This window comes from Thermobia domestica, chromosome 6, assembly GCF_964235325.1.
Source record: "Thermobia domestica chromosome 6, izTheDome1.hap1.1, whole genome shotgun sequence".
NCBI lineage: Eukaryota > Metazoa > Arthropoda > Insecta > Zygentoma > Lepismatidae > Thermobia > Thermobia domestica.
In genome coordinates, this window is record NC_137459.1 from 64,228,516 (window position 1) to 64,255,748 (window position 27,233).

A 27,233-nucleotide genomic window follows, 5' to 3' on the forward strand; every position below is an offset into this window, starting at 1 on the left:
AAATAGATCTTTTGCCTCACTCCGTAACATTCTTTCACAAAAATTCGAATCGCAACGGAAGGCAAATAATGTAGAAAAATATAAAAACAATTGTAGCTGTTTGTCAAATAGCGCAAAGAAAAAGCAAAATTTTGCGTTTCGTTGATGGAAGCTGGTAGAGAATGAGGGCTCGTAAGTAGCATCGCAATAGTCATTTGTTTTAATGTCGTATTTACGAAAACACAATGGACAAATGAAAATCATCCGAAGGATGTGATATTCGAGGCTGCTCTGCGTTTATTAGTTTTCTGGTGAACATATACATTTTTCTTTCGTATGTACTATCTAAATGAATGAGAGTATGAAGCTTTAACAGCGGTAGAAGTGCTTCTGATAGAAAGAGGACAAAAGCTGTCAATCAGGATGCACGTCATTCCGATTTGTATGGGGCATATGTACTGTGTAGAAATTAGGTGCTCTTAGTAGTTGGACCATTAATCTTATGGAATCATTGACATGTTTCAGTGTCAATGAAACCAAAAGCTGCAGTAGTTGGTACAGGGAAAGAAACGTAAGTAAGACTAACATTTTTTCTCCTCTTAATGGTTCATGTTCATAAGTTGTTTCAATTCTAGGACAGGTTAAAAGTTGTAAGACATTCCTTAAATGTAGATATCTTAGCCAAAATGCTTTTCGGTAATTATGCTTAGTCCGTAAACGGCATACATATTTTTTGTTACACTAAAGGAATAAATGGATCCCTGGAACCCAGTATAAATTATTTGTTTAACATAATATTTGTATATTCAAAGATGATTATAATACTTGTGCCTGCACATTTGAATTTCTTGAAAATATGGACAATCTTGTCTTGTAAGTTTTTAATGAAAAACAAAATTTACAAGGGACACGTGATAAAATTAAGTGTGATTTTGACACCACAATTTTACTTAGGACTTATAAAATTATTATTATTTTGAACTCGACAGTCCATTATCTCATTTTACTGCAATAGTTTGAGTTCTTAATACAGTAGAAAACTGCAATGTGTTCTGTAAGCAAGTTAGATGTAGCACTTGTATGGGAGATGACAATTCTGACTTTTGATATTTGCAGTGCTTTTCCTATTAGTTCAGGTACAGTAGCTCACAAAATTGATCGTACACTTGACGCTGTGAGATAAATGCATAGAAATAACCTCTTTTACATATCTTATATTACAAGAAACTGAAATATATTATGTCAAGGGATCTTATAAACAAAATATATTTTATTCATTCCTTTACACAAAATCAGACCTTGAAAGTAGAAACAAAACACTTACATACACAAACTTAAGAGTCACAAAATTATTCGTACACCTTGTCCATTTACAAATTTGGAAAGTTCAGTAGCGAGTTGCGAACTCGTTTCTTCTTATCATCTCGGCTAGTCTGTTTGGCAATGATCGCATCAACTTCTTTGTAACATTAGGGGTAGTCTTGGCCCATTCTGCTTTGAGGAACGTCTACATTTCTGTCACGTTATTCGGTTGACGCTGCTGCACGTTCCTCTCTAATTCCCAGGTAATAGTATACATGAGAACCCCCTGATCTGAGTTTCTTCTGTGTTCTATTACCACCTCTACATGAAATACCATAAATTTTCTACATAATGCAATAGTAAGAAGTATCCATGTGCACAAGACATGCGATATGCGTTAAATTCCCCTCCCCCCCACGCACACACATAGTCATAGATAAAGTACAAGGGCACTACACATGCAGATATAAAGTACAGGTACGTTCTTTTTTATTTTCGTATCAGTCGATAAGTAAATAAAAGTCGCTTTGTTACCCCCTTTGTAAGTCCGTACATACTCAATAAATAATCCCTAAAAGTATGAGCGTCCTGCTCCTTCTGGAACTGATGCAGCTTCATGTATACTATATCTATTTGGTGATTGAGGAGGGGTTGCAAGAGTCTTTGGTGTGTTTTACAATAGCCATGAGCGTCAATGTAAGCATTATGCTTGGGATCGTTGTCTTGCTGAAATCTGTAAAACTATCCAAGTCCTAATTTTTCTGCACTAGACTTCAATATGTTGAGATATACAAATTTATCCATTGTTCCCTCAATAAGGTGTAGATTTCCTACGTCAGAAGCTCCTATGCAGTCCCAAACCATGACTGATCCTCCTCCATGTTTTACTATTGGTCTAGTGTGTTCCTTCTTAAATTCTGTATTAGGTTTTCGCCAAATAATTTTGTGTCTGTCGGATCCATGCAGGTTAAATTTGCTCTCATCACTAAATATTAAGCTATTCCAAAAGTGTTCGGAGCATTGTTTGTGTTCCAGAGCAAATTAAAGCCTTTTGCGTTGATTTGTCTTGTTAAGATAGGGCTTCTTCCTAGCAACTCGGTCATTGAATCCAGTTTATTTTTTTAGGATTCTTCACACTGTTTCTGTGGAAATGTGTCTCCCGATGGATAATGCCACTTCTGTTGTCAGTTTTGGTATACTCTGACGAGGATTCTTTTTAATTTTTAAAATGATTCTTCGTTGGTCTCTTTCACTCAATATACGTTTTCTTCCTCGACCAACTTTATTTCTTATCCTGCCCTCGTACTTGAATCTGTTGACAACTTCCTGGATGGTTGAATGTGTTCTGCCTGTTACTTTTGCTATAGTTCTTAAAGGTTTGCCCTCCATAGCTAGTTTAATAATTAATTTACGTTCAGAGTATGTAGTTTCACTTTTTGGTGCCATTGTACTGCAATTTTGTTCGTATTTCACTCACCTCAAATACGTAGAAGGACGTGGATAACTTACTAGTACGGTGACTTACTCCTTCAGCTTTGTTTGTTTCTACCCCCTCCTTCAACACGAGCTAAATGTAAAGTGTACGATCAATTCTGTGACTGTCTTTTGTACATGGATCTGGAGAATCCACCAACAACTGTAGATACGGTGGACAAGAAGGTGCGATACTCATACAAATAGGTTCCATGATCATCAATTCCGCCTCAATAACTGCAAACATGTGGACTTGGTGACGAGTAATGACTTTACTCGTTCATAGTTAGAAATTAGTCGGGTGTACGATCAATTTTGTGAGCCACTGTAAATGGAATTTCATTATGTTATGGTGTTCTACCGCGGATTGAAGGATTATCTGACACTTGCATCGATTCTTTCCGTAAAAAGTATGTGAATCATTAACCACTTGACCCTCACTTTCAGATCTACTAAGATCTTCATCGCCACTTGACACTTCACAAAGTACACGTCTACTTCTTCGTCTACAACAATCTTAGCACAAGTCGTTCCCCTGAACTTCTGAAGCATTTGTAAAATGTTACACAAAAGGAACATATGGGTTCCCAGGACCCGAACAAAGCTAGTTCACAGAAACATAGGCACGGCAAGGACCTACCTTATGCTGTTTGAACGAGAACTGCAGCGTACACGAGTACTGCGATAATCACTACAGTATTGACAATACAAGCGGAAAGAAAGGCAAGAAAATATTTTCTGCTTGGGTCCCCAGGACCGATATATTCCTGTTCCGGGTTATATAAGTAATCCTGTAATCACTGGAAATTAGTTTAAAATTATCAGCATCGTTCAAATTACATCATATATGTGTGTGATTACACCATATCCATATATATCACGCTGATGATGAGATGGATGGTAATGGTTGAATGAAGAAAGTGTGAGGAAATGGGAGAACTCCGAGAAAATCCACGCACACGATGTTTGTCCACCGCAAACCCCTCTTGGCGCTTGCTGACATGGAGCAATCTCCTCTACTAGAAGTGAACGTTATTTTCAAAACTGAGGTTGTATGAGACTCAGTGGCGGAGCTCAAATTCTCAAATTCTTGGCCCCCTAGTGCCCCACCCCCCACACACAAAGTGATACTGCTATAGGTCGACAAACGGTGAGTTGATAGTGGCCACAAATGAAACTACTACCGAAACATCTCTCGACAACAGTTACCAACTGCAGAATACCGTATATTTCAATAGTCTGCGTTTCGAGTGAAAAGCTTCAGGCTCGTTTTTGTTTGTAGTACAGCAAGATCTAATTCATGGAAATCTGTAAGTTGCATGCATTGACACCCTCTGAACGTTCCTTTTAACCTCAGTCCCTTATCTGGTTATCTTCTTTGTTTCCGACAAAGAACCAGAAAGAAAAAGCAATCTCAATCGGCATTCTCATTCACTTCGATGTTGAAAGTCATACTAAAGTAAGAGATGCTTACTTACAAATAGCATGCGCTGCAGTAAAACATTACACTTTTGTTGGACTAAAGAAGTCTTCGTGAACTAAATAATTAATTTCCGTTGCTTATGGCGACATAGAACAAATGCATCCATTAAATTTTTTGGTATTATTATTATTATTATTATTATTATTATTATTATTATAAAATAATATCGAGCCGTCATGTTTAATATAGAGTAAAAGAAGAGAGAAGTTTTTTATTATTATTATTTCTGTCATTCTCTCTGTTCTTCGTATCCCAATCGTTCGAGAAAGTTAAGATACTAAATACTACAAACACCTACTATTTGCTAGTGATACTGGTTCTCCTACTCGATTACCTTTTGGTCTTGTCTCTAGTACGTCTAGTTTCTTTACACACTTTGCAGTTGGCAACTCAGTAGTGTCAGCGCTTGGTGGACCTATACTACTAACTAAAGCCTGGGGAAATGAGGTTAACAAAAATCAGTGATTCTTTATAAATAAATCGTTCAGAAGTAGTTTCTTTTAAACTATTTTAACTGTAACTTAATCCCAAAACTGCTATTACTAGAGAAATTATGATGTTTATCACAGAGCCAGTGCTACAATCTTCTGATTGCTAACCATCATGTAAGATACCAAGATGATACAACTTTGTCGCAGCAGTAATGCTATTTTGTGTAAAAGTAGTAGATAATCCCGTGACCAGGTTGTATTATCCCGTTATCTGATGTTTAGTAATGAGATATATCAGGAGTTTGTGGGACTGGTCCACAGATATTGTATTCAGTATGTTCAGTCACTGAATAGCCATTTTTATCACAGATTTATCATTTCTGAGAAAATTACATTGTAGTCATTATGCAGAACAGTAAATCAGTTGTGGCATGAATTTTCAACAGGATATACTAATAAATGCCCCTCCTTCAAATCTAACCTGAAAAGTAACTATATTAATTTAGCATCGACGACGGGATAGTAGCGTTAAGTTCTTCAGAGGATAGAAATTAGATAAATGAGTCAATATGGCCACAAAAATTTCCCTAGACACCGAGGAAGAATCTTGGTAATCTCCTCAGTCGAAATATTTATCTACGAGGGATCGATTGCACTTTCTTCCGAATATTAAGCTGATGTTCTACCGCTGAGAGTTGGCCATTCGGTGTGGATGTGAAGTGTTTGTGTATTTGAATTTACGTCAAATTCTAAAAATTAGTGAAGGTAAACAAACAAACGAAAGAAAAAGCCCACGTATACTTCTTTTGCTGTAAAGAGTCCCGATCGAAATGTCTGTTCTAACACTGTTTGATATTAGGGAAATAATACATTTCCTATCTGTTTCAAAGAATGTTCACTTTACCATTTTAATAAAGTAAAGGCACATTCATTGCTGTTTTAGAGTTCAAGGGTAAAAGTAACCAAAAATAATTGAACTACGGCCAGATCAAAACAAGAGGCTGCAATAGGGGCAGTTGCCCCTGGCACCAGCAAACTAATCTGTGTGTTTATTGTTGTAGATGTAGATGAAGGGGATGCTAATTGCAAAATTTACCCTGGGCACCAAATGTCTAGTTTCGTCATTAATTAGGCTACCCTATTTTTAGAGCGTGAAATCAAGATATTTTTCTGAAATATTAAGAATACATGATAATTATTGGCAGTTTACTTTAAAGTGAAACTTAAGCTTGAAGAGCAATACTTAAAATTTAAAGTGGGCTGAGACGACAAATCAGTGTCCTATTAGAGTTCAGCTCCTGTTTCTGTGCGACGTTTGTCTCTTAAGAACATTTGTCCTTGTCCATCACTTTTTACGTTATTATTATTATTATTACAGTTTATCTACCAAACAACTGTTTACATTATTATGCGGTATTAAACCAAATCTGGAACTTGTGATATTTATTTGCTTCCATCATTCCATCCGGCAAATTAGTGTGATGTGTATGAGAGGGAATGTTTTCGGGCTGGTAAAATTTGAGATGACTGCTACCACTATAACCTTGAGCTTTGGATCATGTAGCAAAATCGTTAGATCAATCACCACTCTACATCCAAAATATGAAAGCTTTCTAAATTACGACATTGTGGATCCTACGGCCCAGTATTATGGAAGTGATCTGGAAATATTCAAATGTGAACTCAAAATCCTTCCAAACACAATTAAGTTTATGAAGACGAGAGAAAAGCAAAGTTGATTCCTTGATGAATTTAGTTGATCTTGGCGTCTACAAAAGCGCATTCCTAGAAACCTAAAAGCTAGATATCAACTTTGTGACTATATCCGTTTCTAGTGCTACATGTGAAAGGCCATACTCATGTTTGAAAAGATTAAAGACATATACGCAATTTAATGACTGATGATAGGTTGAAAAACTTAGGATTACTTTATATTGAAGAAAATTGCAAAATCGTTAGATCTTGAAGTTGTTGATAAGTTTGCTGCTGTCCACAAGAATAGAAATATCTTCTTTTAAGTTAAGGCATGAACCTATAAGTTATTTTCTTTACCTGTAAAAGTGTATTTCTCTGCTTCCACTTAAATCAACCAGCCACACATAATTTAAACGCCATGATTAAATGGCTACTTATTTATATTAGAAATCAATTGTATTAATGTATCCTAGTTGTTTGAGATAGTAAATTCTTACATTTTTGCTGTAAAAGAGTAAAATCATGAACAACGAAGATAACAACATTCAACTTGAACACACACAATGTGTGTATGTTAATACATTTTTTAATTCATTGGAGATAGCCCCCTCAAAATTTTCTTGGGCTCTGCATTGACCTTCCTTGAAGAGAATTCTAGCTGCGCTACTGCTTAGACTTGAAGCTTGAAGTGGGATTGGAATTTATATAGGTGCAGATATACATGTTTATAAAATTTACAGAACAAATTTGTAACATTGTTTTTACACACCAGTGTGCCAATGATCTAATTATGTTGTTACATGCGAGATGCAAATCTACGTAGACATACATTAATGAAAGTATAACCTGTTAAGCACGAATTCGCCCATGCGGTAGCCATTAACCACAGTAAACAAAGTGAAGTGTCTGAAATAAGTGTGGTAACTCAAGACGCGGAACTATAGGAGTGTTCGAGAGTTAAGGTTTCTATATATTTGAAAATTTACATTAGTAATGTGGGGATGATTCTAGATCGAAGGTCCCCCATATATAGGTTAGTAGCGAGGTTGGTACCTTTCTCTACAGAACTCAATACTTACCTAATTCACACAGTATTGCCGAGCGAGTGAATGCGGGTTAGAAGCCCTGCCGGGCATGTTGTTTTCTATCTTCATTACAACTCAATGGTGAGGGGGACCTATATTCTAGAATCCTGTCAATAATGTGTTATGTTACTTTGGATCACAAATGTGCAAACAATGAGAAGCGTATCGGGACATCTTCAATAACGTGCAAATATATAATCCAACACATAAGGTAAGATTTTTTTAATGCCATGTACAGTGTTTTGCACTTTTCTCGTTTGTATGTGTACTCGCCATCGCTAACGCGCCTGTTTACTACTGACGCATGCGCTCGCCCCTTCCCTTCGTGCTACAGTTCTAAGTCAGTTAGATAAGATTGTACTTTTCATTGGCTACCTAGTACAAGTTAGTGTATTTTGCACAATACTTCTTATCGTGGACGTACACTGATGCCCTTCTAAACTAAATGTGCACAGAGGAATGCAAGCCTTCACCCTAAAAATAACTGTTTGATACAGGGAATTCCTTTACTGAAAAAGAAGCATGTATGCAATTATATGTTTGGATTTGTACAATAAATTTTCACCCGTGTTTGAGCCCCCACCAGGGATGGAACATTGGTTTCCCGCCAAAGCGGTACGTACAATGATTCTGAAATTGCATGAGGTAGCGCAGAGAAGTAGGTTAATACATAGTTAGGTTTTGTTAGTTTATGTGCTACATTATTACTCTGAACGCATATCTTAAGCACGAATTCTTTCGTATTATTCTTTCTCAAGTAGTGTATTCAGACTGGGAAGTTTCTGTAACCCTATTCGCAGTTGCCACTGAAACTGTAATTCATTGTCAAGCACGAAATTGTGAGAAGCCGGTACTGTTAGTGGGCCTAATATTGATGAACAAAATTCTTTCGCTAGTTATCAATTTATTTCTCTGTAAACGATCAGCGCAGGGCGACATGACATTGCTTATATTAAGTATAGCTAAAGTTGAGGGGACAACCACAGATATTCCCTTCCTCAAGGACTTGTATGCAATCCCCAAAATTTAAAATTTTTCAGTATGATTATACCATTCTGAATGGAAAATTATACCCCTCCAAATATTTTTTCGGGCGCAAGCTACGCCTTAAAACTTGCTTGTGAGACCCGTGAAAATGACTATGAAAATAGTTTTTTTTTTCTCTCTTTCAAAAGTTGTTACTAATACCGTGCAATCCTATATATTTTAGCGACTTCCCATTTGTATTAGGAACAGATGAAGTCAAAAGGAATTGCCTAAAACGTGGCTGTAAGTAGTTCTTTGAAAAGATCGTCAAGAAAGCTCATGTTAGTGACTTCCCATTTTATGTAGTTTTTACTAGGATGATTACTGGAGGGAATTTGTTTCGTGACTCACGGGAAGTTGAAGGATCAAATGGTTTTGGAGACTCTCAACTTTACTTACACATTTTAAAAGTGGAATTTTGCTAATAGAGTAGCGACACGTTCGTAAGAAACAAATTTTTGCAAATAAAGAACAAACAACTCATATTTATAGACATATTTCTTGTGTCTACCCTGAAATTCACTCATGCCAAATGGATGGAGTCTCATGTCAACCAATAGAAAAGCTTTTGCAAATGACATAAAAATCCAGTCCAATGAGTACTACGGCATGATTCTTGAAGACTGCTTCGCATCCCCATTGAATTGTAATAACGAAAGCAATCGACCTGGTTGTTAACCTTCCTTCACCTATGTGTGCAGGCTTGCATTCTATTGCCTTCGCGATGCTGTATATTGTTCTGTGACATACTTCGTAACTCTACAGTTTATTTTCTCCGTTAGTTAATACTAGCAAGTGCCCGACATGGTACTGTGAACAACGAATATTTTGCGTTCTTTGAACTCGAGGTCTCGCTAAAACTTTGAACCTCTTGTATGAACATCTTAAAACGCTGAAACGTTTTTATTTTAGATTAAAAGTCCAAAACGAGTCATTCCAGGTCAAATCATCAAGCGGAGGAAGTGTGTAGCTCGACCATCTGTTTTTTCTTATGTGGCGGTATATATAGGTTTTCGAAAAAACTAACCTTACTAATGGTGCACTAAGAAGGGTTATCGGATTTTTTCATCTGCCACCGTCTTGGATTTAGATTTTCTTTTGTCTGCCTCGCGTGCAATTAAGGATTTGCAATGGTGTAGTGAACAACCCCCTGCACGTTACTACGAAAGATAGGAAATTGAAGTTTGTACTACCTTAAAGCAGATATGTTGGTCTATGTAGAGTAGACAGTATGATATTTTGGTAAAAGGAATTCCGAATATCTTAGATGCAGCCATCAAAAGCACAATAACTGTGGGTAGAAAAGTTTTTAGAAATTGTAAAATGTAGTTTGAGTTGGAAGTCCTTCATACTAATTTTTGGCTCCGAGAATCAAACATTTTTTTATATTGCAGGATAAAATATTTGCAGGTTTTTACAATCCTTCTATACAGTATGATTTTTTTAGCTTGAGGTTGCAGAATATCTGCAGAGACAAGTATCCGATGAAGAAAGAAAAAAAAAAAAGACATGTTCGAAATAACAAGTTATATTCAATATATGACGATTTCACATGGAATGCCCCAAACACCAAATTTCATCTCTCTAATATTAAAGGATTCCGATATATATATAGTCGTGTTTTTAATGATAATTGTAACCCCGAGCCCTCTTTCTTCCCACATCTTTTCTTCCCTTCTAGAGCGAACATCAAAAAATGCTGAAATATGTGTATTATCATCATTTTAAATAAGAAATCCATATACTAAGTAAGTTGTCTCTAACCTTCAAAAATTCCGAAATATGAACATCTTAATTTAACAATTGTCACCTTTATTCTCTCCTTCCCCATTCCTCGTCGAATTTCCGAAAGTGCTTCCATAGGTCACAAATTTAGGTCCTATTCAAAGTTGAAATTTCTAGCTTAAGCAGTTTTGCCTGAGCGTTGATCAGTTAGTCAATCACTCAGTACTTGTTCTTTTATACATGGTATTGACGAACTGTACGACAAATTGTAAGAGCTATTTCCTCACATCAAGATAAGAGAAAAAGTTCTTATGGATCTGTGGGGAAAAGTACATAGTTTCAGAGCTAGGGTTGTCCAAAATCGTGAAAAAAGTTTAATTTCAACACGCCCTATTTCGAATTCGAGAAACTGTGGATGGTATTCCTTATCTGCATAAAGGAAGTCACACATACAAATCCAAAAATGCGTATTTCATTAATGTGCAATAGGTGTGCAAGGTATTCTCTGGAGGGTATAATACCCAGACATGCTCTTAACAAAATTCTCAAATATGCTCTGATTTCAAGGTGAATCCAAGATGGGTAAAACGATAAGCATTGACACCTGTGAACACGGAATGCTTCAGCGAGATGTTGGGGGTATTAGGAATCATCAGCCCCACGCTTTTTCATATTCGGTAAAACGTATGTTTCTACTTTTTTTTTTCTTTCTTTTCACGCTTATAAATTTGAAAACATGGAATACCGTGACAAACGAAGGGTTACTTGGCAAGCAAGGGACACTTGTAAAAATTAAAGCCAGAACCATTTATCAGCTATAGTTCTATGGAGTTAAGAGTGTAGTACTGTATTTGTGAGAGATAAATATTGTCTTTGGAGAAATACTATTCACTTCTCATAAATAAACAAATATTTCTGGATAATATTCCATATGTTTACCTACCCTTTCAAAAGAATATAAATTTCATGTACTTATTTTTTTATGTTCTGCACTTGTATATACCGTAAAATAATGGAATGTTATCTGAAAAAAAAAAAAAAAAAAAAACTGCCCAGTAGTTGTGTACATAGATTCTGGGTTTTAACCATCCTCCCTCCTCTCCAACAGAATATTATAGGGAAAAAAAAAAGAAAGAAATAACATTTCTGTCTTTAGCTATGTATACAAAAGTCCTGAAACTATTTGAACTGTGGACCTTGAATCTCCTTGGTGAAATTTTGCGCCCATAGTGTGTGGTTGGTTACCCGTCAAACTGACATAGTATGTGTGAACTGAAATTGAATTCATGACCCATTCTAACCTCTGTCTTTATTCACTGCAGCGTCTTGTATTCTTCAATTTAAGACCTGAATTGCATAACATCTCAAATCCACTCTTTTTCTTCGTATTTTGCGTTTTCTGTTTGTTTGTTTATGTTAGCATCTGTGTCTTAAGGGCTATTCACTTGCGATAATAAGTAAATCCAAATCAAAACCTTTTTAAACAAAATACAAAATAATTTCAGCTAAACAGAATAGCATGCCAAGCATAATCTTCGTGTCTTTCTTCTAAAGTCACAAAAGTACTCCGGATGTTCTGCAATTCAGGTCTTCAATTCAGTACATCTGTGGTGTAAAATATAAAAGATATACAACTTAAGAAAAAGTAATTAAGTACGTGTTCTGAGACATCTTCGGGAATGGTCATCGCTCCAACATTTTCAAAAGAACAGTTGAAATAGAAGAATAGTACCAAAATTTTATAGTACTTTCAGAATATTATTTAGTATTGTGAGTGAAAGAACTTTGTGTTATGAGGTAAGCAGGAAAAAATACAATTTCATTGTGACGATGTAGACGACAAACCGGACAAGAATAAACATAACCTAAAAGACATTGATTAATAAGTCAGAGAACACAATTGGTTGTTGACTTACTATGTCGTTTGCTGAGTTAAATTTCATGCTTACCAGAAAATTAAGGTAGTAAATTATAGTATTTTTTCTTTCTACATTAGAAGGTACTTAAGAAGAGGGGATATATACACAATATATATATATATATATATATATATATATATATATATGTGTGTGTGTGTGTGTGTTTGTGTTTGTTTGTGGTGCTATGACACTTTTTATAATTGCACTTGAATTGAAATTTATATTATTACCTAAATTATTTATTTATTCAAATCTGAGATGAATGGAACTGAAATTAATAATGTGGATATTTATGCCTACAAAACAAGGACGACTTTTTATACCTATCGAAAAATGGAGACAGTGCATGTTTAACCTTTCAGGATAAGCGTTGTAGTTTGTAATGCCAGAACGGCATTTTTGTATTTTTACATTAGAAGAAAATGTTTGTAAATAATGATTCCATTTGATTTTATTTCTTATATCAAAATATTTATTTTTATCTTTATTGACGTTTACGTGTGATTTGGCGTACACTATTATATTTCCCCCGTTGTTATTGCACCATACAAAACAAACCAAATAGCAGATAGCCGGTGTGATATAAAACGCAAGAACATGCTCATTTTAATTTTTACACCATAGAAAGCTTCCATATATGGGAAAATTTATTACTGCATCTGATGATCTAGGCTGTGTATTGTATATTTATTAAAACTTATATATTTCATTTACGTAACTACACTTTGCATTATATTTATTGTAATCAATGGCGACGATTAGGGGGGCAAGAGGGGGCAGTTGCCCTCCCACTTTTTTGAAGTGATACCCTAATCTATATAGTTTAATTTGGAAATGTAAACAGGGTGTCCACACAATTTGGAGAAAACATCCCCATGACGAAAGTTCCAGATTTCCTTGACCCCTAGATAACTTAAAAATACAGAAGAAAGTAAGAAACCCCAGCCTCCACATTCCCCATAGTTGGCCTTGTTCTCTTCCGCTTCTGTTTCTTTCTTTTCTCAATTTTCTTTCCAAAGGAATGTAAATTTACAAACATGTGCATTAGGCTGATATTGATTAGGCCTACATATTACACAAAATGTAAAGTTACAAACGAAAGTGTGTAGTATACAGAGTACTTAAGATATGAAAAAAATACACATTATAATACCAATTACACAACATTATAATATTGCCTATAGTAATAAACAGTCCATACATGATTTTACTGATTATTAAAAAAAAAAAAAAAAAACTTTCATGTAACACTTACTTTTGCTGGTGCAGTTTTTAAGTGCAACCCATGTAGAAATTCGTTTTCATCCTTTCTCGCTTAATTTTCTTCTCATTGATCTGAATATTCTTCTTGTTGTCTCCGCAGTTTAATTTTCTTCTCTTCTTCCTCCAGCTCCTTTAGTTGTTGCTGAATTTTCCGGTTCCCTCTCCTCTTCTCGCCTCCTGCATTTATTTCCCTTTTCTTTTCTAAAATACACCTGATATTGTCTCATTGAACTTCTCACTGAACTTCTCATTCATACCTCTTGAAATTATTAATCCTGATGATCCACCTATTCTCATCACAGAATCATATATGATCCACTGAGCCACCAGAGTTTCTTCTTGTAAGTTGTCAACAATGAGAATTTTATTTATTGTGACACCACATTCAAAAAATGCGTTTCCGTGAAAGAAGATAAAAGACAATTTCATAAAACTGACCGTAAGTCTACGAAGTTCTTCCCATTTCTTAAGACTAAGAAGAAAACTCATCAAGTCCAATACCATCTCTGCCATTGGCTATGAATTCATTTGAATGTTCGGGGGCGCGGTGGCTCAGTGGTAGAGCGTTCACCTCCGGTGCTTGGGGTCCCTGGTTCGATCCCAGCTCGCGCCGTGTGGACTTTGTGGTGGACAAACACCGTGTGCGTGGGTTTGCCCGGGGTTCTTCCGTTTCCTCCCACTTGCTTCACTCCACCATTTCATTCATTTCTCATGATCACCGTCTCCTTTAGCCTAACCGGTATAAACGTGGAACGTAACACTTAAAGATTTCATTTTTTTTTTTTTTTTTCATTCTAATGTCCCTTAAATTCTTCAGTCTGAGCTTTCACTGTGAGCTGGAGATACTATTTTTTCGCGTTCTCAGCCACTTGTCCAGATATCCTCTTGGCACCATGCAATTCTTCTAGAACAGCGTCTACTCTTTTGAGCAAATATGCCAGGATGCAGTTAGATGTGTTTCTTGCAGAAAATTAGTTTCAACAACTATATCACAGAACACTGACTCCCTCAATATCATCATTGAGAATGCCACATTTTGCATCCAGTAACAATAAAGAAAACAAACCTATTTCATAAATTCAGTAACTGAACAATGGATCTAAATCGTTTTTTCCCTGACTTTCCCTGACCAATCTGCCATTACCCTGACTTCACCTGATACATTTTTACTTCCCTGACCTTTCCCTGACTTTCACTTATTTTCCAGAATGTGGACATCCTGGTAAAGGTTTTGTATTTATTACTGTTTCATAGAAAGAAATGTTGCCATATATTTGCCGTTGCGTGAGTACGTATTGGTTATTTGTCTTAACGTGGAGTTAAGAAAGCTATTGGAATTGCGTTTTAATTGCAATTCAAAGCAATTAATATTGCAGTTGCATATTTCTTTAAATGTCATAGCATATGCTTGCAATACTTACTATATTTAATTTTCTAAGAGTAAAAACATTCATTTAATGGCATGTGTGGAATTAAAAGTATAAGTTGTTCATTAATTCCCAGTTTCAATATAACTTCTGCAAATCAAGCGTCATTAATCATTACTATGATTAATATTATCCCTTCTATTTATTTGTTTTGCAAATTTATTAAATAATCTGATCACACAATTTTCCAGACATAATTTTAAGATGTTCATGAGCAAGGACTCAAATCTCTTCTTATTCTTTCGTTGTTTAAAAGTGTAAAGGAGTAGTACCTACCAGTATTGCTCTTATGAATTTAGTTAATAAAATAGAAATACGATATACGGTATTTTTAATAAAGAAAGATACTATCCTATTAATTATACAACCTTTCATGAAACAGTGTTAGAAACAACCAGGAAATCTAAAATTGATATATAATTGTTCAGATCACGTCTTGCCCCTCCCCCCTACTTTTAACGTCCAACCGCCGCCACTGATTGTAACAAAAGTACCTGAGAACGGACACATTGCAAAAGATATATCACTGCGAGAATGCTTATGTCACATATTACGCACCAACGTGGCAAAGCAAGTTGCTACCAGTTAGTAGTGGCTCGAGGAGGGTTGTCTTAGAATAGGTTAAGGACGCAGCCTGCTTCCTGGTGACATCTGTAAATTACACCAGATAAGACGTCATTTGTGTACTTTTCACCCTAGCGCCCGTCCCCGAAGGTCAAATTGGGACTTGTAGTAAAGTGGACCAGTAATAACAGCGCTTACCTTTGTTGTGAATGAGGCCATATCACCTTGTCGTGTGTTATTTTGCGCTTCGTTCATTTCGTATCTTCACTTCACCAATTGAATCGGTTATTCTCAAACGACGAGGGTATGTGCCGTGGAAATATCCCCTTTTAACAATAACTTATTCAATTTTTAAGTTATAGTTCAGGTGCGTTTATTTATTATTAGTCCTTCTCCTATAGGATATAACAATGGGACATCTAATATTTCCTTTATTTTCTCAAGCACGCATTTTTGCGTACTCTATAACCTCTTGCCGCCTCATTCTTCCTATTTTCACACATACAAAAGCAGTTGCTGATGCATATCAGCTCTTAGGCATGGTATAGCTGATTACTCACTATTACTTGACCTCATAAATAAGATATTCCTTATTTTTTAACGTTATATTTAGTCATATACCAGAGTTATAGAAATTGTAAACATTTAGTAGTTCTCATCAGTCTCGCTAAAATTGTTTTATTTTCTGTTTTTCAGGAGTGAGAAGAGATCCAGTTCGTTTGACATGGAATGAAGGGTCAATCAATATCATCTGTGTTTTGCGTGGATTCCACTTTCCTACAGATTTGCAGAAAGTGTATGAGTCATGATTTTGAACATGGTGATAATCCAATGTTCCTATCACTAGTAATGAGCTTGTGTGTTCTCGGACTACTGTACGTAATCGTTCCAGACATTGATCTTCCTGACGATGAAGTAGTTCTGGCTGTCGTTGGTCTTCTTATCAACTGCATCTTATTTCTTGCACTCGTCACATCCCAGAATATGTCGCAAAGTTTGCATCAAAAGTCTGACATCACACGAGTATTTTTATGATCAGAATGACATCCTTATTGTTCAATTCTAAAACAACATGATTCTTTTTGGAATGACAGGGTTGTATATTGCTTTAATAGTTACCATTTGTGGACTTGCTGTTATTTTTTTAGCCGTTCCTGATTTGATGGAAAATGACTTATGGTTTGTGGCATTTTTAGATTTGCTAGCGAACTGGGTGTTAGTGTGGGAACTTACAAGTTTTTGTCATTTTATTGAAGGACTAAGAAATCGGAGTATTTTAGGAAAAGAAGTGGGAATTATCAGGATATAGGACGTTTTCTTATTATCACAGTACTTGCCGATTATATACTGTACTTTCTTCCCCCCTTTTTTAAATGTGTATATATATTGCTCAACATTTACATCAAAAGAGTAATAGTATTCGGAGAATTTTCATTTGTTCTGCAGCTGTGAAAATTGCTGTTCAGTGTTCTTTTGTGTGTGTGGCCATAGCTTCATAATGGTGGCTACTATGGAACACAAACGTTATTTTACAGACATAGCTTGCTGCTCAACAGACATCTCAAGAAACCTATCTAACGTTGAAAATTCTCTAAACAATCCAGGACTGTATGGTGGAAGCAGTGCTATAGGAGTTTGCGAAAGATCTACTTTTTTAGAGAATGTGGAAGAGGGCGATGTTGAAGATATCGTAGTTCGCTCATTATCTATGAGTGCTAATGTTGCCAATGCCGTTAAAGATGAAGTAAAACATTTAATACGTGTGAATCCTCATAGTGTTGACATGACTTATTCCAGCGAAACGAGTGATAGTCCACAGGATGGGAATAAGGACGATACAAAGGAGGTGAGAGAATCCTCGACAAATAAATCCGAAAATCCAGTTGGCCAGTCAGAGTATCAACAGTTCCCGAATCCCTTAAACATTTATTCGTATATACTTCCCCGTAAAGATAATATCATTAGCGGGATAGTTCTTTCAAAATGGGACGATATTATGGGCCCTCAAACGGTACACGTTTGGTTACAAGACTTGCGTTCGAATGTACGGAAACTAAAGTCGAGCAAAAGCGACGGAAATAAAAGCAGTGACAAAAATTATAAATCAAGAGTTACAGATATCCTATCTTCCTTAGAACAAAGTACAAGTAACTCTTCGTCGGAATATGAGACTTCTAATGTAGAGGATCATGAATCCTTGTTGAAGAAATCTGTGAAATATGTAACATGTCATACAGTGAATTGTGCAAGTGTAAATATGGGTGGTAGTTCAAGTATATCTGGAACCTGTGAAGAAAGCACGATGTTGTTTTTAGTGCCTGACCTCAAAATGGTGGCACTGGCTGTGCTGTTCCTAATTGATTTAGAGTTGAGTGTACCATACTCGTTAGCAGTAATAGTAAATTATGAACATTACGATTACTTTCAACATGTGCGTAGCTTGTGCTTACATTGGTTACGAAGACTGGCATCCAGATTACACGTACTTCTTGTAAAGGTGAGTTTTCCTTGTTTTTATCCGTTAATATACATTAAAACCTGTAAACAGTCAATTTCATTTTCTGTTTAACTATTGTGGCAAATGTAGGCTTTTTTTATTATTTATTTATTTATTTATTTATTTATTTTTAAACACTTTACGAAAATCCCTGTAACAATTTTTTACTATATTTATGAAACTGCAAATCGTCGATGTTTAAGTTGCATTACTATAGTGTTAGATTACAGCTTCACTTTATTATTTATTTTAAAGGAAAGCGTTGTTAAAATGTGATGGTAATGGTCAAGAATTTGTGTAAAAAGCGTAGTGTTTTATACTATCAGTGGAGAACTGGTCCTCCGGGCAAATGCCCAGTGCGCACTACCGTTTATGGCGCCCCTCCAATAATATGAAATGTCTGTAGCAACAGGGTCTGGGGGGCCAGGGCCCCTTCCTCAAATTCTTGGCTTCCCTAGTGCCGCCCCCCCACACAGAATTATACTCATAGGTCGACAAACGGTGAGTTGATAGTGGCCACAACTGAAACTACTACCGAAACATCTCTTGAAAACAGAGTTACCAACTGCAGAATACCGTATGTTGCAATAGTCTGCGTTCCGAGTAAAAATCTCCAGGCTCGTTTTTGTTTCTAGTACAGCAAGATCTAATTCATCGAAATCTATAAGGCCCATGCATTGACCTCACCATCTCTATGTTCCTTTTAACCTCCGTCCCTTATCTAGTTATCTTCTTTGTTTTCGACAAAGAACCAGAAGAAAAGCTAAATCAATCGGCATTCTCATTAGTTTCAATGTTCGAAAGTCATGCTAAAATAAGAGATGCTTACTTACAAATAGCATGCACTGAAGTAAAACATTACACTTGTGTTGGACGAAAGAAGTCTTCGTAAGAAGTAATTAATTTCCATTGATTAAGGCAACATAGAACAAATGCATAACATCCATTAAATAATTAGGTATTATTATTATTATCAAAAAATATCGAGCCGTCGTGTTTAATATACAGTAAAAGAAGAGAACAGAAGTTTTTATTATTTCTGTCATTCTCTCTGCTGTTCGTATCCCAATCGTTCGAGAAAATTAAGATACTAAATACTACCAACACCTACTATTTGCTACTGACACTGGTTTTCTTTCTCGAATACCTTCTGGTCTTGTCTCTAATATGTCTAGTTTCCTAACGCTCTTGGCCTTTGGCAACTCTTTAGAAGCCTTCTGTTGCGATGTTAACAAGCGATACTAGCGATATCCAAGGAAAACGGATTCAGCACTTGGTGGACCTATACTACTAACTAAAGCATGGGTAAATGAGGCTAACAAAAACTAATGATTCTTTATAAATAAATCGTTCAGAAGTATTTTTCTTAAACGACTTTAATTATAGCTTAATCCCAAAACTGCTACTACTACAGAAATTCCGAAGTTTATCACAGAGCCAGTACTACAATCTCCTGATTACTAACCATCAGGTATGATACCGAGATGATACAACTTAGTTGTGGCAGTAATGCTATTTTGTGTAAAAGTGGTAGTTATTCCCGTGGTTGTATCATCTCGTTATCCGATGTTTAGTAATTAAAGATATATCAGGAGTTTGTGGGACTGATCCACACACATTCTATTCAGTAAGTTCAGTCAGCAAATACCCATTTTTATCACAGATTTATATTTGTTCTTCAAAATATGCATTTCTGAGAACATTAAGCAGTAAGCATTTCTGAGAAAATTACATTGTAGGAATTATAGAGAATACTAAATCACTGGTGACATGAATTTTCAACATGGTATACTAATTAATACCCAAATCTAATCTGCAAACTTAACAATATTAATTCAGCATCGACTACAGGATACTAGCGTTAAGTTATTTCAACTACATTTGAATTTATTTTAAGACTTTGAAACATCCGAGACTCATAGGATAGAAATGAGGGAAAGTAATCAATAGGGCCATAAAAGTTTCCCTGGTGACACCGAGAAAGATTCTTGGTAATCTCCTCAGTCGAAATATTTATCTACGAGGGATCAATCACACCATCTTCCGAATCTTAAGCTGATGTTCTACCGCTGAGCTTTGGCTATTCAATGTGGGTGTGAAGTGTATGTGTATTTGAATTCACGTCAAATTCTAAAAACTAGTGAAGGGAAGCAAACGAAAGAAAGAAAAAGGTCACGTATATTTCTTTTGCTGTAAGGAGTCCCGATTGAAATGTCTGTTCTGACACTGTTTGATATTAGGGAAACAAAAACACACTTCCTATTTTTGCTTCAAAGTGTGTTCACTTCATCATTTTAATGAAGTAAAGGCAAATTCATTACTCAGTTTTAGAGCTCAAGGGTAAAATAAACCAAAAATAATTTAACTACGGCCAGATTGAAACAAGATATTGTAACTGAGCCAGCAAACTAATCTGTCTGTTTATTTGTGTAGATGCAGATGAAGGGGTGCTAATCGCAAAATTTGCCCTGGGCACCAAATGTCTAGTTTCGTCACTGATTAGGCTACCATATTTTTAGAGCCTGAAATCGGGACATTTTTTCTTTTTCTGAAATATTAACAATACATGATAATTATTGACAATTTACTTTAAAGTGAAACTTAAGCTTCAAGAGCAAGGCTTTAAAATTTAAAGTGAACTGGGACATCAAATCAGTGCATTCTTAGAGTTCAGCTCCTGTTTTTGTGCGACGTTCGTCTCATAAGAACATTTGTTCTTGTCCATTACTTTTTACTTTATTATTATTATTATTATTATTATAGTATTAATACAATTTACCAAACAACTATTTATATTATTATGCGGTATTAAACCAAATCTGAAACTTGTTATATTTATTTACTTCCATCATTCCATCTGGCTAATAGTGTGATCTGTACGAGAAGGAATATTTTCGAGCTGGTAAAATTTGAGATAGCTGCTGCCATGCTATAACATTGAGCTTCATCTTATCTCAAGTAGATGCAGACATGTTGGAAGGTTTGATTCTTGTAGATTCACTAGTTCAAACGCCGTTGAAGATGAGGTCTGGAGAATAAGGCTCTCAAAGAAAAACATTCGAACAAATTTATCAGGAATGTTTGGAGATATGCAAAGAAAATAATCTTGAAATTTCAGAGCCGGAAACAGATAGACTATAGGAGTTCCTCGTGGAAACGAACTAGACAGTAGCCATCGAATTATCACAAAATCATCTTGGATGAATCTCTTCCTTCATTGGGGGAAGAAAATAAATTTTCTATAGATAATATACTAACGAGGGAACCTATCCAAGTGTAACTCTGACTTCGAGTCGAGACTATGGCCGTTGGTACCTTGTCTCAAAAGAACATAACACGAAAAGGGATACATCCTCGATCTCAACTGTTGTGGAGATATAAGTGTGAAAAGTTAGAAATTGAACTCCTTACCATGCATTATAAATTCAGATTCCGGGTCAGATTTTTCGGAAACGGTCGGGAAAGAAAACTCAGCGAATACATATCAAATTAGTGTGGGGAGCCCAACACCTTTTGAATGAAAAATTTGTGTCCCCTGGGCACTCGCAGGGTCCCAGGCGAGGTCCAACTCAAAATTTGCAAATGGAACCGGGGATCAAGTAACGTATTGTATGAAAGCTATTGTTAAATAAAAGAAGATAGAACAAATCTCCACTCTCTACGATAATCTTGTGCAAACGAGCAACTGGTCAAAATGTCAATACAACCTACATCAGAAAACCTGTTGCCACGCTTCTAAATCCGTTAAGTTGCGACAATAACAAAACAGAAAAACACGTTTAAAAGTGCAAGGTATTGAAGTAAAGCAAATTGCTGCAGTCTCTGAGTCGTACAACGAACCTTATCCAAGCATAAGTGTGACGTCGAATGACCATGGCCATTGGATTTCGTGTCCTAGAAGAGAAAGGATACATTGTCAATCGCAACCGTCGTGGAGGGTGAGAAGTTCAAAAGGCAACGGTATATGCTTCGCGAATCGGGACCCCAAATTCGCAGAGTGCACCAGAAAATTTCTGTCGGAGGATGTGCTGAACGAGAAACATGATGGTAAAGACGAAAAGAATTTACCTTGAAACTTTGAGGCACATCGAAGAATAAGGTGGTGGAGAAAACGTGAATAGTGATGCAAAAACAAAGTATATCGGGGGGGGGGGCTTGTCTAGAGATATAGGAAATGGTCAAGAATAATATTTCGTGAAAATATACAATTGGAAACCAGCTTGATAATTGTAAATTTGACAAAGAGAAACAGAACCATAATGGAGTAGATGATGAGTAAAAACATGGTGGACGGGAAAGGGAAAAGGGAAAAGTTTGTAGAAGAACGTTGCTATCGGCGTGATTTACTTGTCAAAGCGCTTGCCTACGGTACGCGTGTGTGCGCGTTCAAATCCACTGATATCCCTTGAGAAAAGTGGTTGCAATTGACAATGTATCCTTTCTCTTCTAGGACACGAAATCCAATGATCGTGGTTATTATATGGTCCATTGGACATTCGAAGTTACACTAGGGGTGTTCGGAATTCCGGAACGTTTCGAAATTCCGGAATGTTCCGCAAATTCCGTAACATTCCAAAAGTTTGGAATTGTGGAATGCTCAAAAGTATGAATTTCGGAACTGTTTTCAAGACTGAAATTTTGAGGCTCACTGTTGATTCTGGAATCGTAATATTAATATTAGTTCGAAGTTTGAATATAAAAGTTCGAAACAGTCCTGAGGCAATGGTTCTCAAACATTGTTACAAGGCTTTAATCCCACAAATTTACTCGCAAATACTTTCTCGTTTTCACTTTGGTATCTATGGAATATAGTAGCAACATGTCTTAAACAGTTATGCATTCTCGTATTTACAATTATTGGAATAAAGTACAGCATTTTATCTTTATCTTTTACATTTTTCTTCAATCATTGCCATTTTGTATTTTGAAGTACCAACAAGGAAACAACTTACATGTTTGGCATTTTAATTCCAAAATATTTGTTTTACTATTAAGCAAACAATACAAGAGCACATAAAACATTTGTAGTCATGTCATTTGGAATTATATTAATGAACTTTTAATCTAAAGTACAAGGAGTACACATGAGTAATACATAATTGTGAAAATTTTGACAACTGAAACCCTGAAATGGTATAACTGATGCTACCTGAGACGTCATCAAATAATGCAACAAAAATATAAATGTAAATTACTATTGAAAGAAAAAGCAAAATTTCTGTGCTACAAAATAATACTGTTAGAGAACAATGATGTGGATAAAATATTATAAGAGCATGTATTAAATGTCAATTTTCATATAAATGCCCAGATGATTTTTTAAAAAATTAGGGGAAAGTAGACTTTAGACGATATTAGACAAGGCAATTATGTATGCAAAATTAGGAGACATGCATTCAAATTATTTCCTGTAATAAAAATTAGAATTCAACTTTCCATGGTAGATTGCACATGTTCTATCTCCGAACAAGGTGAAATACGTGCAATTTACTATGGAAAGTTGAATGTTAATTATTATTACACGAAATAATTTGAACGCATGACTCTTAGCATGCAAGATTGCATAGAAAATTGCATCGCATAAAATGTGCTGTAGGGACTTTTAGCTTAACAAACTTCTTTTATCTCATTGATCTTTTTTATCTGATTTATTTGAGAAATCAGGAGAAAGAAAGTTTTCGCCAACTTTTCTACTCAAGGAAAGTAAGACATCAATTTTTGTAAAGATCAATTTACGCGAAGTACGAATAGTTTTTGATACAAATTAATTATTTCGTAAGAGCGAAATATGAACATTAGGCTAATACTTTTAATGTGAATATTAACATTTACGAAATGATTTCTTTCATTTTTAACTTTTACCATCGCTTTATCCCTTGTAAGGTATTATTTCAGATTGTTTAATACAAAAGCGTCTTATTTCCAAAAGGACACTGCTTCATAGCGTATGCTATGCTATGGCATACTGAAATGCCACGAAAACTATAATCTAGTGTTCACGTCATGTTACATATGCACATCAAGCTTTAGTCAACGAAATGATCTATTTGTTCACAAAACGGAAACACCTGACTTAGCAAAATAATATTCTGTGCACTATTGCAGATTATCACAAATTAAAATGCCAAGCCATCAACCAACTATCAAGAAAAAAAAATCTAGCAACAAAGCACGGACGTCGGTGGGTTGGGAATCATGTTCCTCTTTAGATTATTGACAAATAATTTCTACTTCCCTCCCAGTAAGCAGGGGTGTGGGGCCACCGGAAATACTGGTCAAATTTTTTTTTTCAAATATTTCAGACTATCCTATCCCTTTAATTACTGAAAATCGTATTTTCTTTTAAATGATTCTCTGCCCCTCCTTCAGGTACTTATACTTAACAATGGCCATACATCAAAAGATATGCAGTTCAATTTCTTGTTAGGGTTGCCTCGTATAAATGGAAAAGGTACAGTCGGTATTCATTTAAAAATGAATATACAAAGTGGTTTATAAAAAAGGTGTTTCTTGGAAGATAAACCAAACTAAAGGGAAGAACTAGCTCGAATTTCTATGTTCCGATTTTTGCAACAAAATCACGGAATTTACACTGAATCACTTATGATTGAGACTATGGATAACCAGACAAAGTTCCAAATCTTATGCGCAATCGTTCACAGTGAACGGATCTAGAGAATGAAACAAACCAGTTGCCGTGGACCAAAACTCCTTCCTTCAGCACAGCGGAATCAATATCCAGTTTCAAAGCTAAGCTTTGCGCACACCTCTCAGTTCGGGGTAACAGCAAAAATTATTTTTTCAATAAGAAGTTCCGGCATGTTTCGAAATTCCGGAACGTCTTGAAACTGTGTTCCGATTCCGGAATTAAATTTCCGTTCCGAAAAATTCCGGAATTCGGAACAGCCCTAAGTTACACTTATACTTGGATAAGGTCCGTTGTGCGACTCTGTGAGAGACTGCAGCAGTTTGCTTTACTTCAATACCTTGCACTTTTAAACGTGTTTTTCTGTTTTGTTATTGCCGCAACTTAACGGATTTAGAAGCGTGGCCATAGATTTTCTGATGTAGGTTGCATTGACATTTTGACCAGTTGCCCGTTTGCACAGGGTTATCGTAGAGAGTTGAGATTTGTTCTATCTTCTTTTATTTAACAATAGCTTTCATGCAATATGCTACTTGATCCCCAGTTCCATTTACAAATTTTGAGTTTGACCTCGCCTGGGACCCTGCGAGTGCCTCGGGGACACAATTTTTCATTCAAAAGGTGCTGGGGTCCCCACAACAATTTTATTTGTATTCTCTGAGTTTTCTTTCCCGACCGTTTCCGAAAAATCTGACCCGGAATTTGACTTTGTAATGTATAGTATGGAGCTCAATATCTAACTTTTCACGCTTCTATCTCCGCAACGGTTGAGATCGAGGATGTATCCCTTTTCGTGTTATGTTCTTTTGGGACAAGGTATCCAACGGTCATAGTTTCGACTCGAAGTCAGAGTTACACTTGAATAGGTTCCCTCGTAAGAGATCTTTTTCTGCCTACAATTGATAAGGTAATCACTGCGACGGAAAAACGCATTGGATCATGTAACAAAATCATTAGAGCAATTACCACTCTACATCCAAAAGATGAAAACATTCTAAATTACAACATTGTGGAGCCTACGGCCCAGTATTATGTAAGTGATCTGGAAATATTCAAATGTGAACTCAAAATCCTCCCAAATACAATTTACTTGAAAAAACCAAAGTTGATTTCTTGATGAATTTCATTGATCTTTTTATGTCTATAAAAATGCATTCCTAGAAACCTACAAGCTAGAAATCATCTCTGTGACTATATTACTTTCACATGTAACACTAAAAACTAATAAAGAAAGGCCATTCTCATGTTTGAAAAGATACGTATACACAATTCAAGGACTGATGATAGGTTGAAAAACTTAGGATTACTTTATATGGAAGAAAATTGCTAAATCGTTATATCTTGACAAAGTTGTTAATAAGTGTGTTGCTGCCCACAAGAATGTAAAGATCATTCTCTTTTAAGTAAAGGCATGAACCTATAAGTTATCTTCTTCACCCGTAAATGTATTTCTCTGCTTCCACTTAAATCAACCAGCCACACACATTTTAAAGGCAGTGATTAAATAACTACTTACTTATATTAGAAATCAATTGTATTAATGTATCCTAGTTGTTTGAGGTAGTAAATTATTACATTTTCACTGTAAAAGAGTAAAATCATGAACAACAAAAATGAAAACATTCACTCACTCACTCACACACACACACACACACACACACATATATATATATATATATATATATTGTATGTGTGTGTGTGTATAAAAAATTTTCATTCATTGGTGGTGGCCCCATCAAAATTTTCTTGGGCCCTTCATTGGCCCCCCCTGAAAAAATTCTAGTTACGCTACTGGATGGTTTACAGGGTTGAAAAAAGGAAGTGTCAAAATCTACAAATAAACTTCAATTAGAAGACCAATCAGGCTATGTCACCGCTCTCTATGAAGGAAATGGTGGCTCGGGTATGTTTTACAGAAAGATGAACTTGAAGTAAAAAATAACTTCTTCATCCACCTGAGCCATCGCCGTCATTCTCATATCCAAGAAATTCTGATGTTCTGTAGATGTTAGTAGTGGACGTTTTGGCAAAAGTGAATCCTGTAACTCCCACTGGAAGAATTTGTTCTCTCCTTGAAAATGATATAAATTTCAAAATTCATTGAACATGCTATTTTGGGGATTTTTTCACTTTACATAGCCCTATCATCAATACTGGTTGATATATAAAGTTGAAATTTGGTATTTTTCTTAATCTATCTAGGGGGCATCTATGTACCAAATTTCATTAAAATCTGCGATGGTGAGTTTGTCACTGTGTTGAATTGACATGGAATGACCCTAAGCTGATTTTTTTTTTTTTTTCAATATCTGCTGTTTTATTTATTTATCGTCGATGAACTACGGTTGAAGGGATGAGACGGAAGTTGGTTCAAAATTGGGTACCGTAGTGGTGAAAGATTCTCAGTAATGGTGTAAGTCTTATTTGTGCGAAATTGAGTGGAACAACGGGACAGGTTTACAGTTGCACAGTCCATCCTACGTGGATGCCGGATGTACTGTAGTATATTTTTTATTGCCTCTCCTGCACAATCTGCTCGTTGGCGCTTGTCCCATTGTTTGGTCGAGCGCTTCATTTGTTCTTTTGCATGAAATTTTGTGTGTATGCGTACATCAAGGTATGTGTATATTCGCAATTGTGTTTGTGTGTCAGTCTTCCACCCCCTTGGAAAAAAATATAATGTGGGTGTCTCTGTGTACTACCGTCTTTTTAATGACA

At 35.8% G+C, this 27,233-nt stretch overlaps 1 protein-coding gene across 1 annotated transcript in view; it reads left to right on the top strand.

The window, feature by feature from the left end:
• Nucleotides 1–204: 204 nt before the first annotated feature.
• LOC145688040 (uncharacterized) overlaps nucleotides 205–27,233 on the top strand; it is a 48,574-nt gene continuing 21,545 nt past the window's right edge. The window contains exons 1-2 of the mRNA XM_081761738.1: nucleotides 205–550; nucleotides 16,069–17,869. Coding sequence (XP_081617864.1) covers nucleotides 16,871–17,869 — 999 coding nt within the window. The 5' untranslated portion in view covers nucleotides 205–550; nucleotides 16,069–16,870. The remainder of the gene's footprint in view (nucleotides 551–16,068; nucleotides 17,870–27,233) is intronic.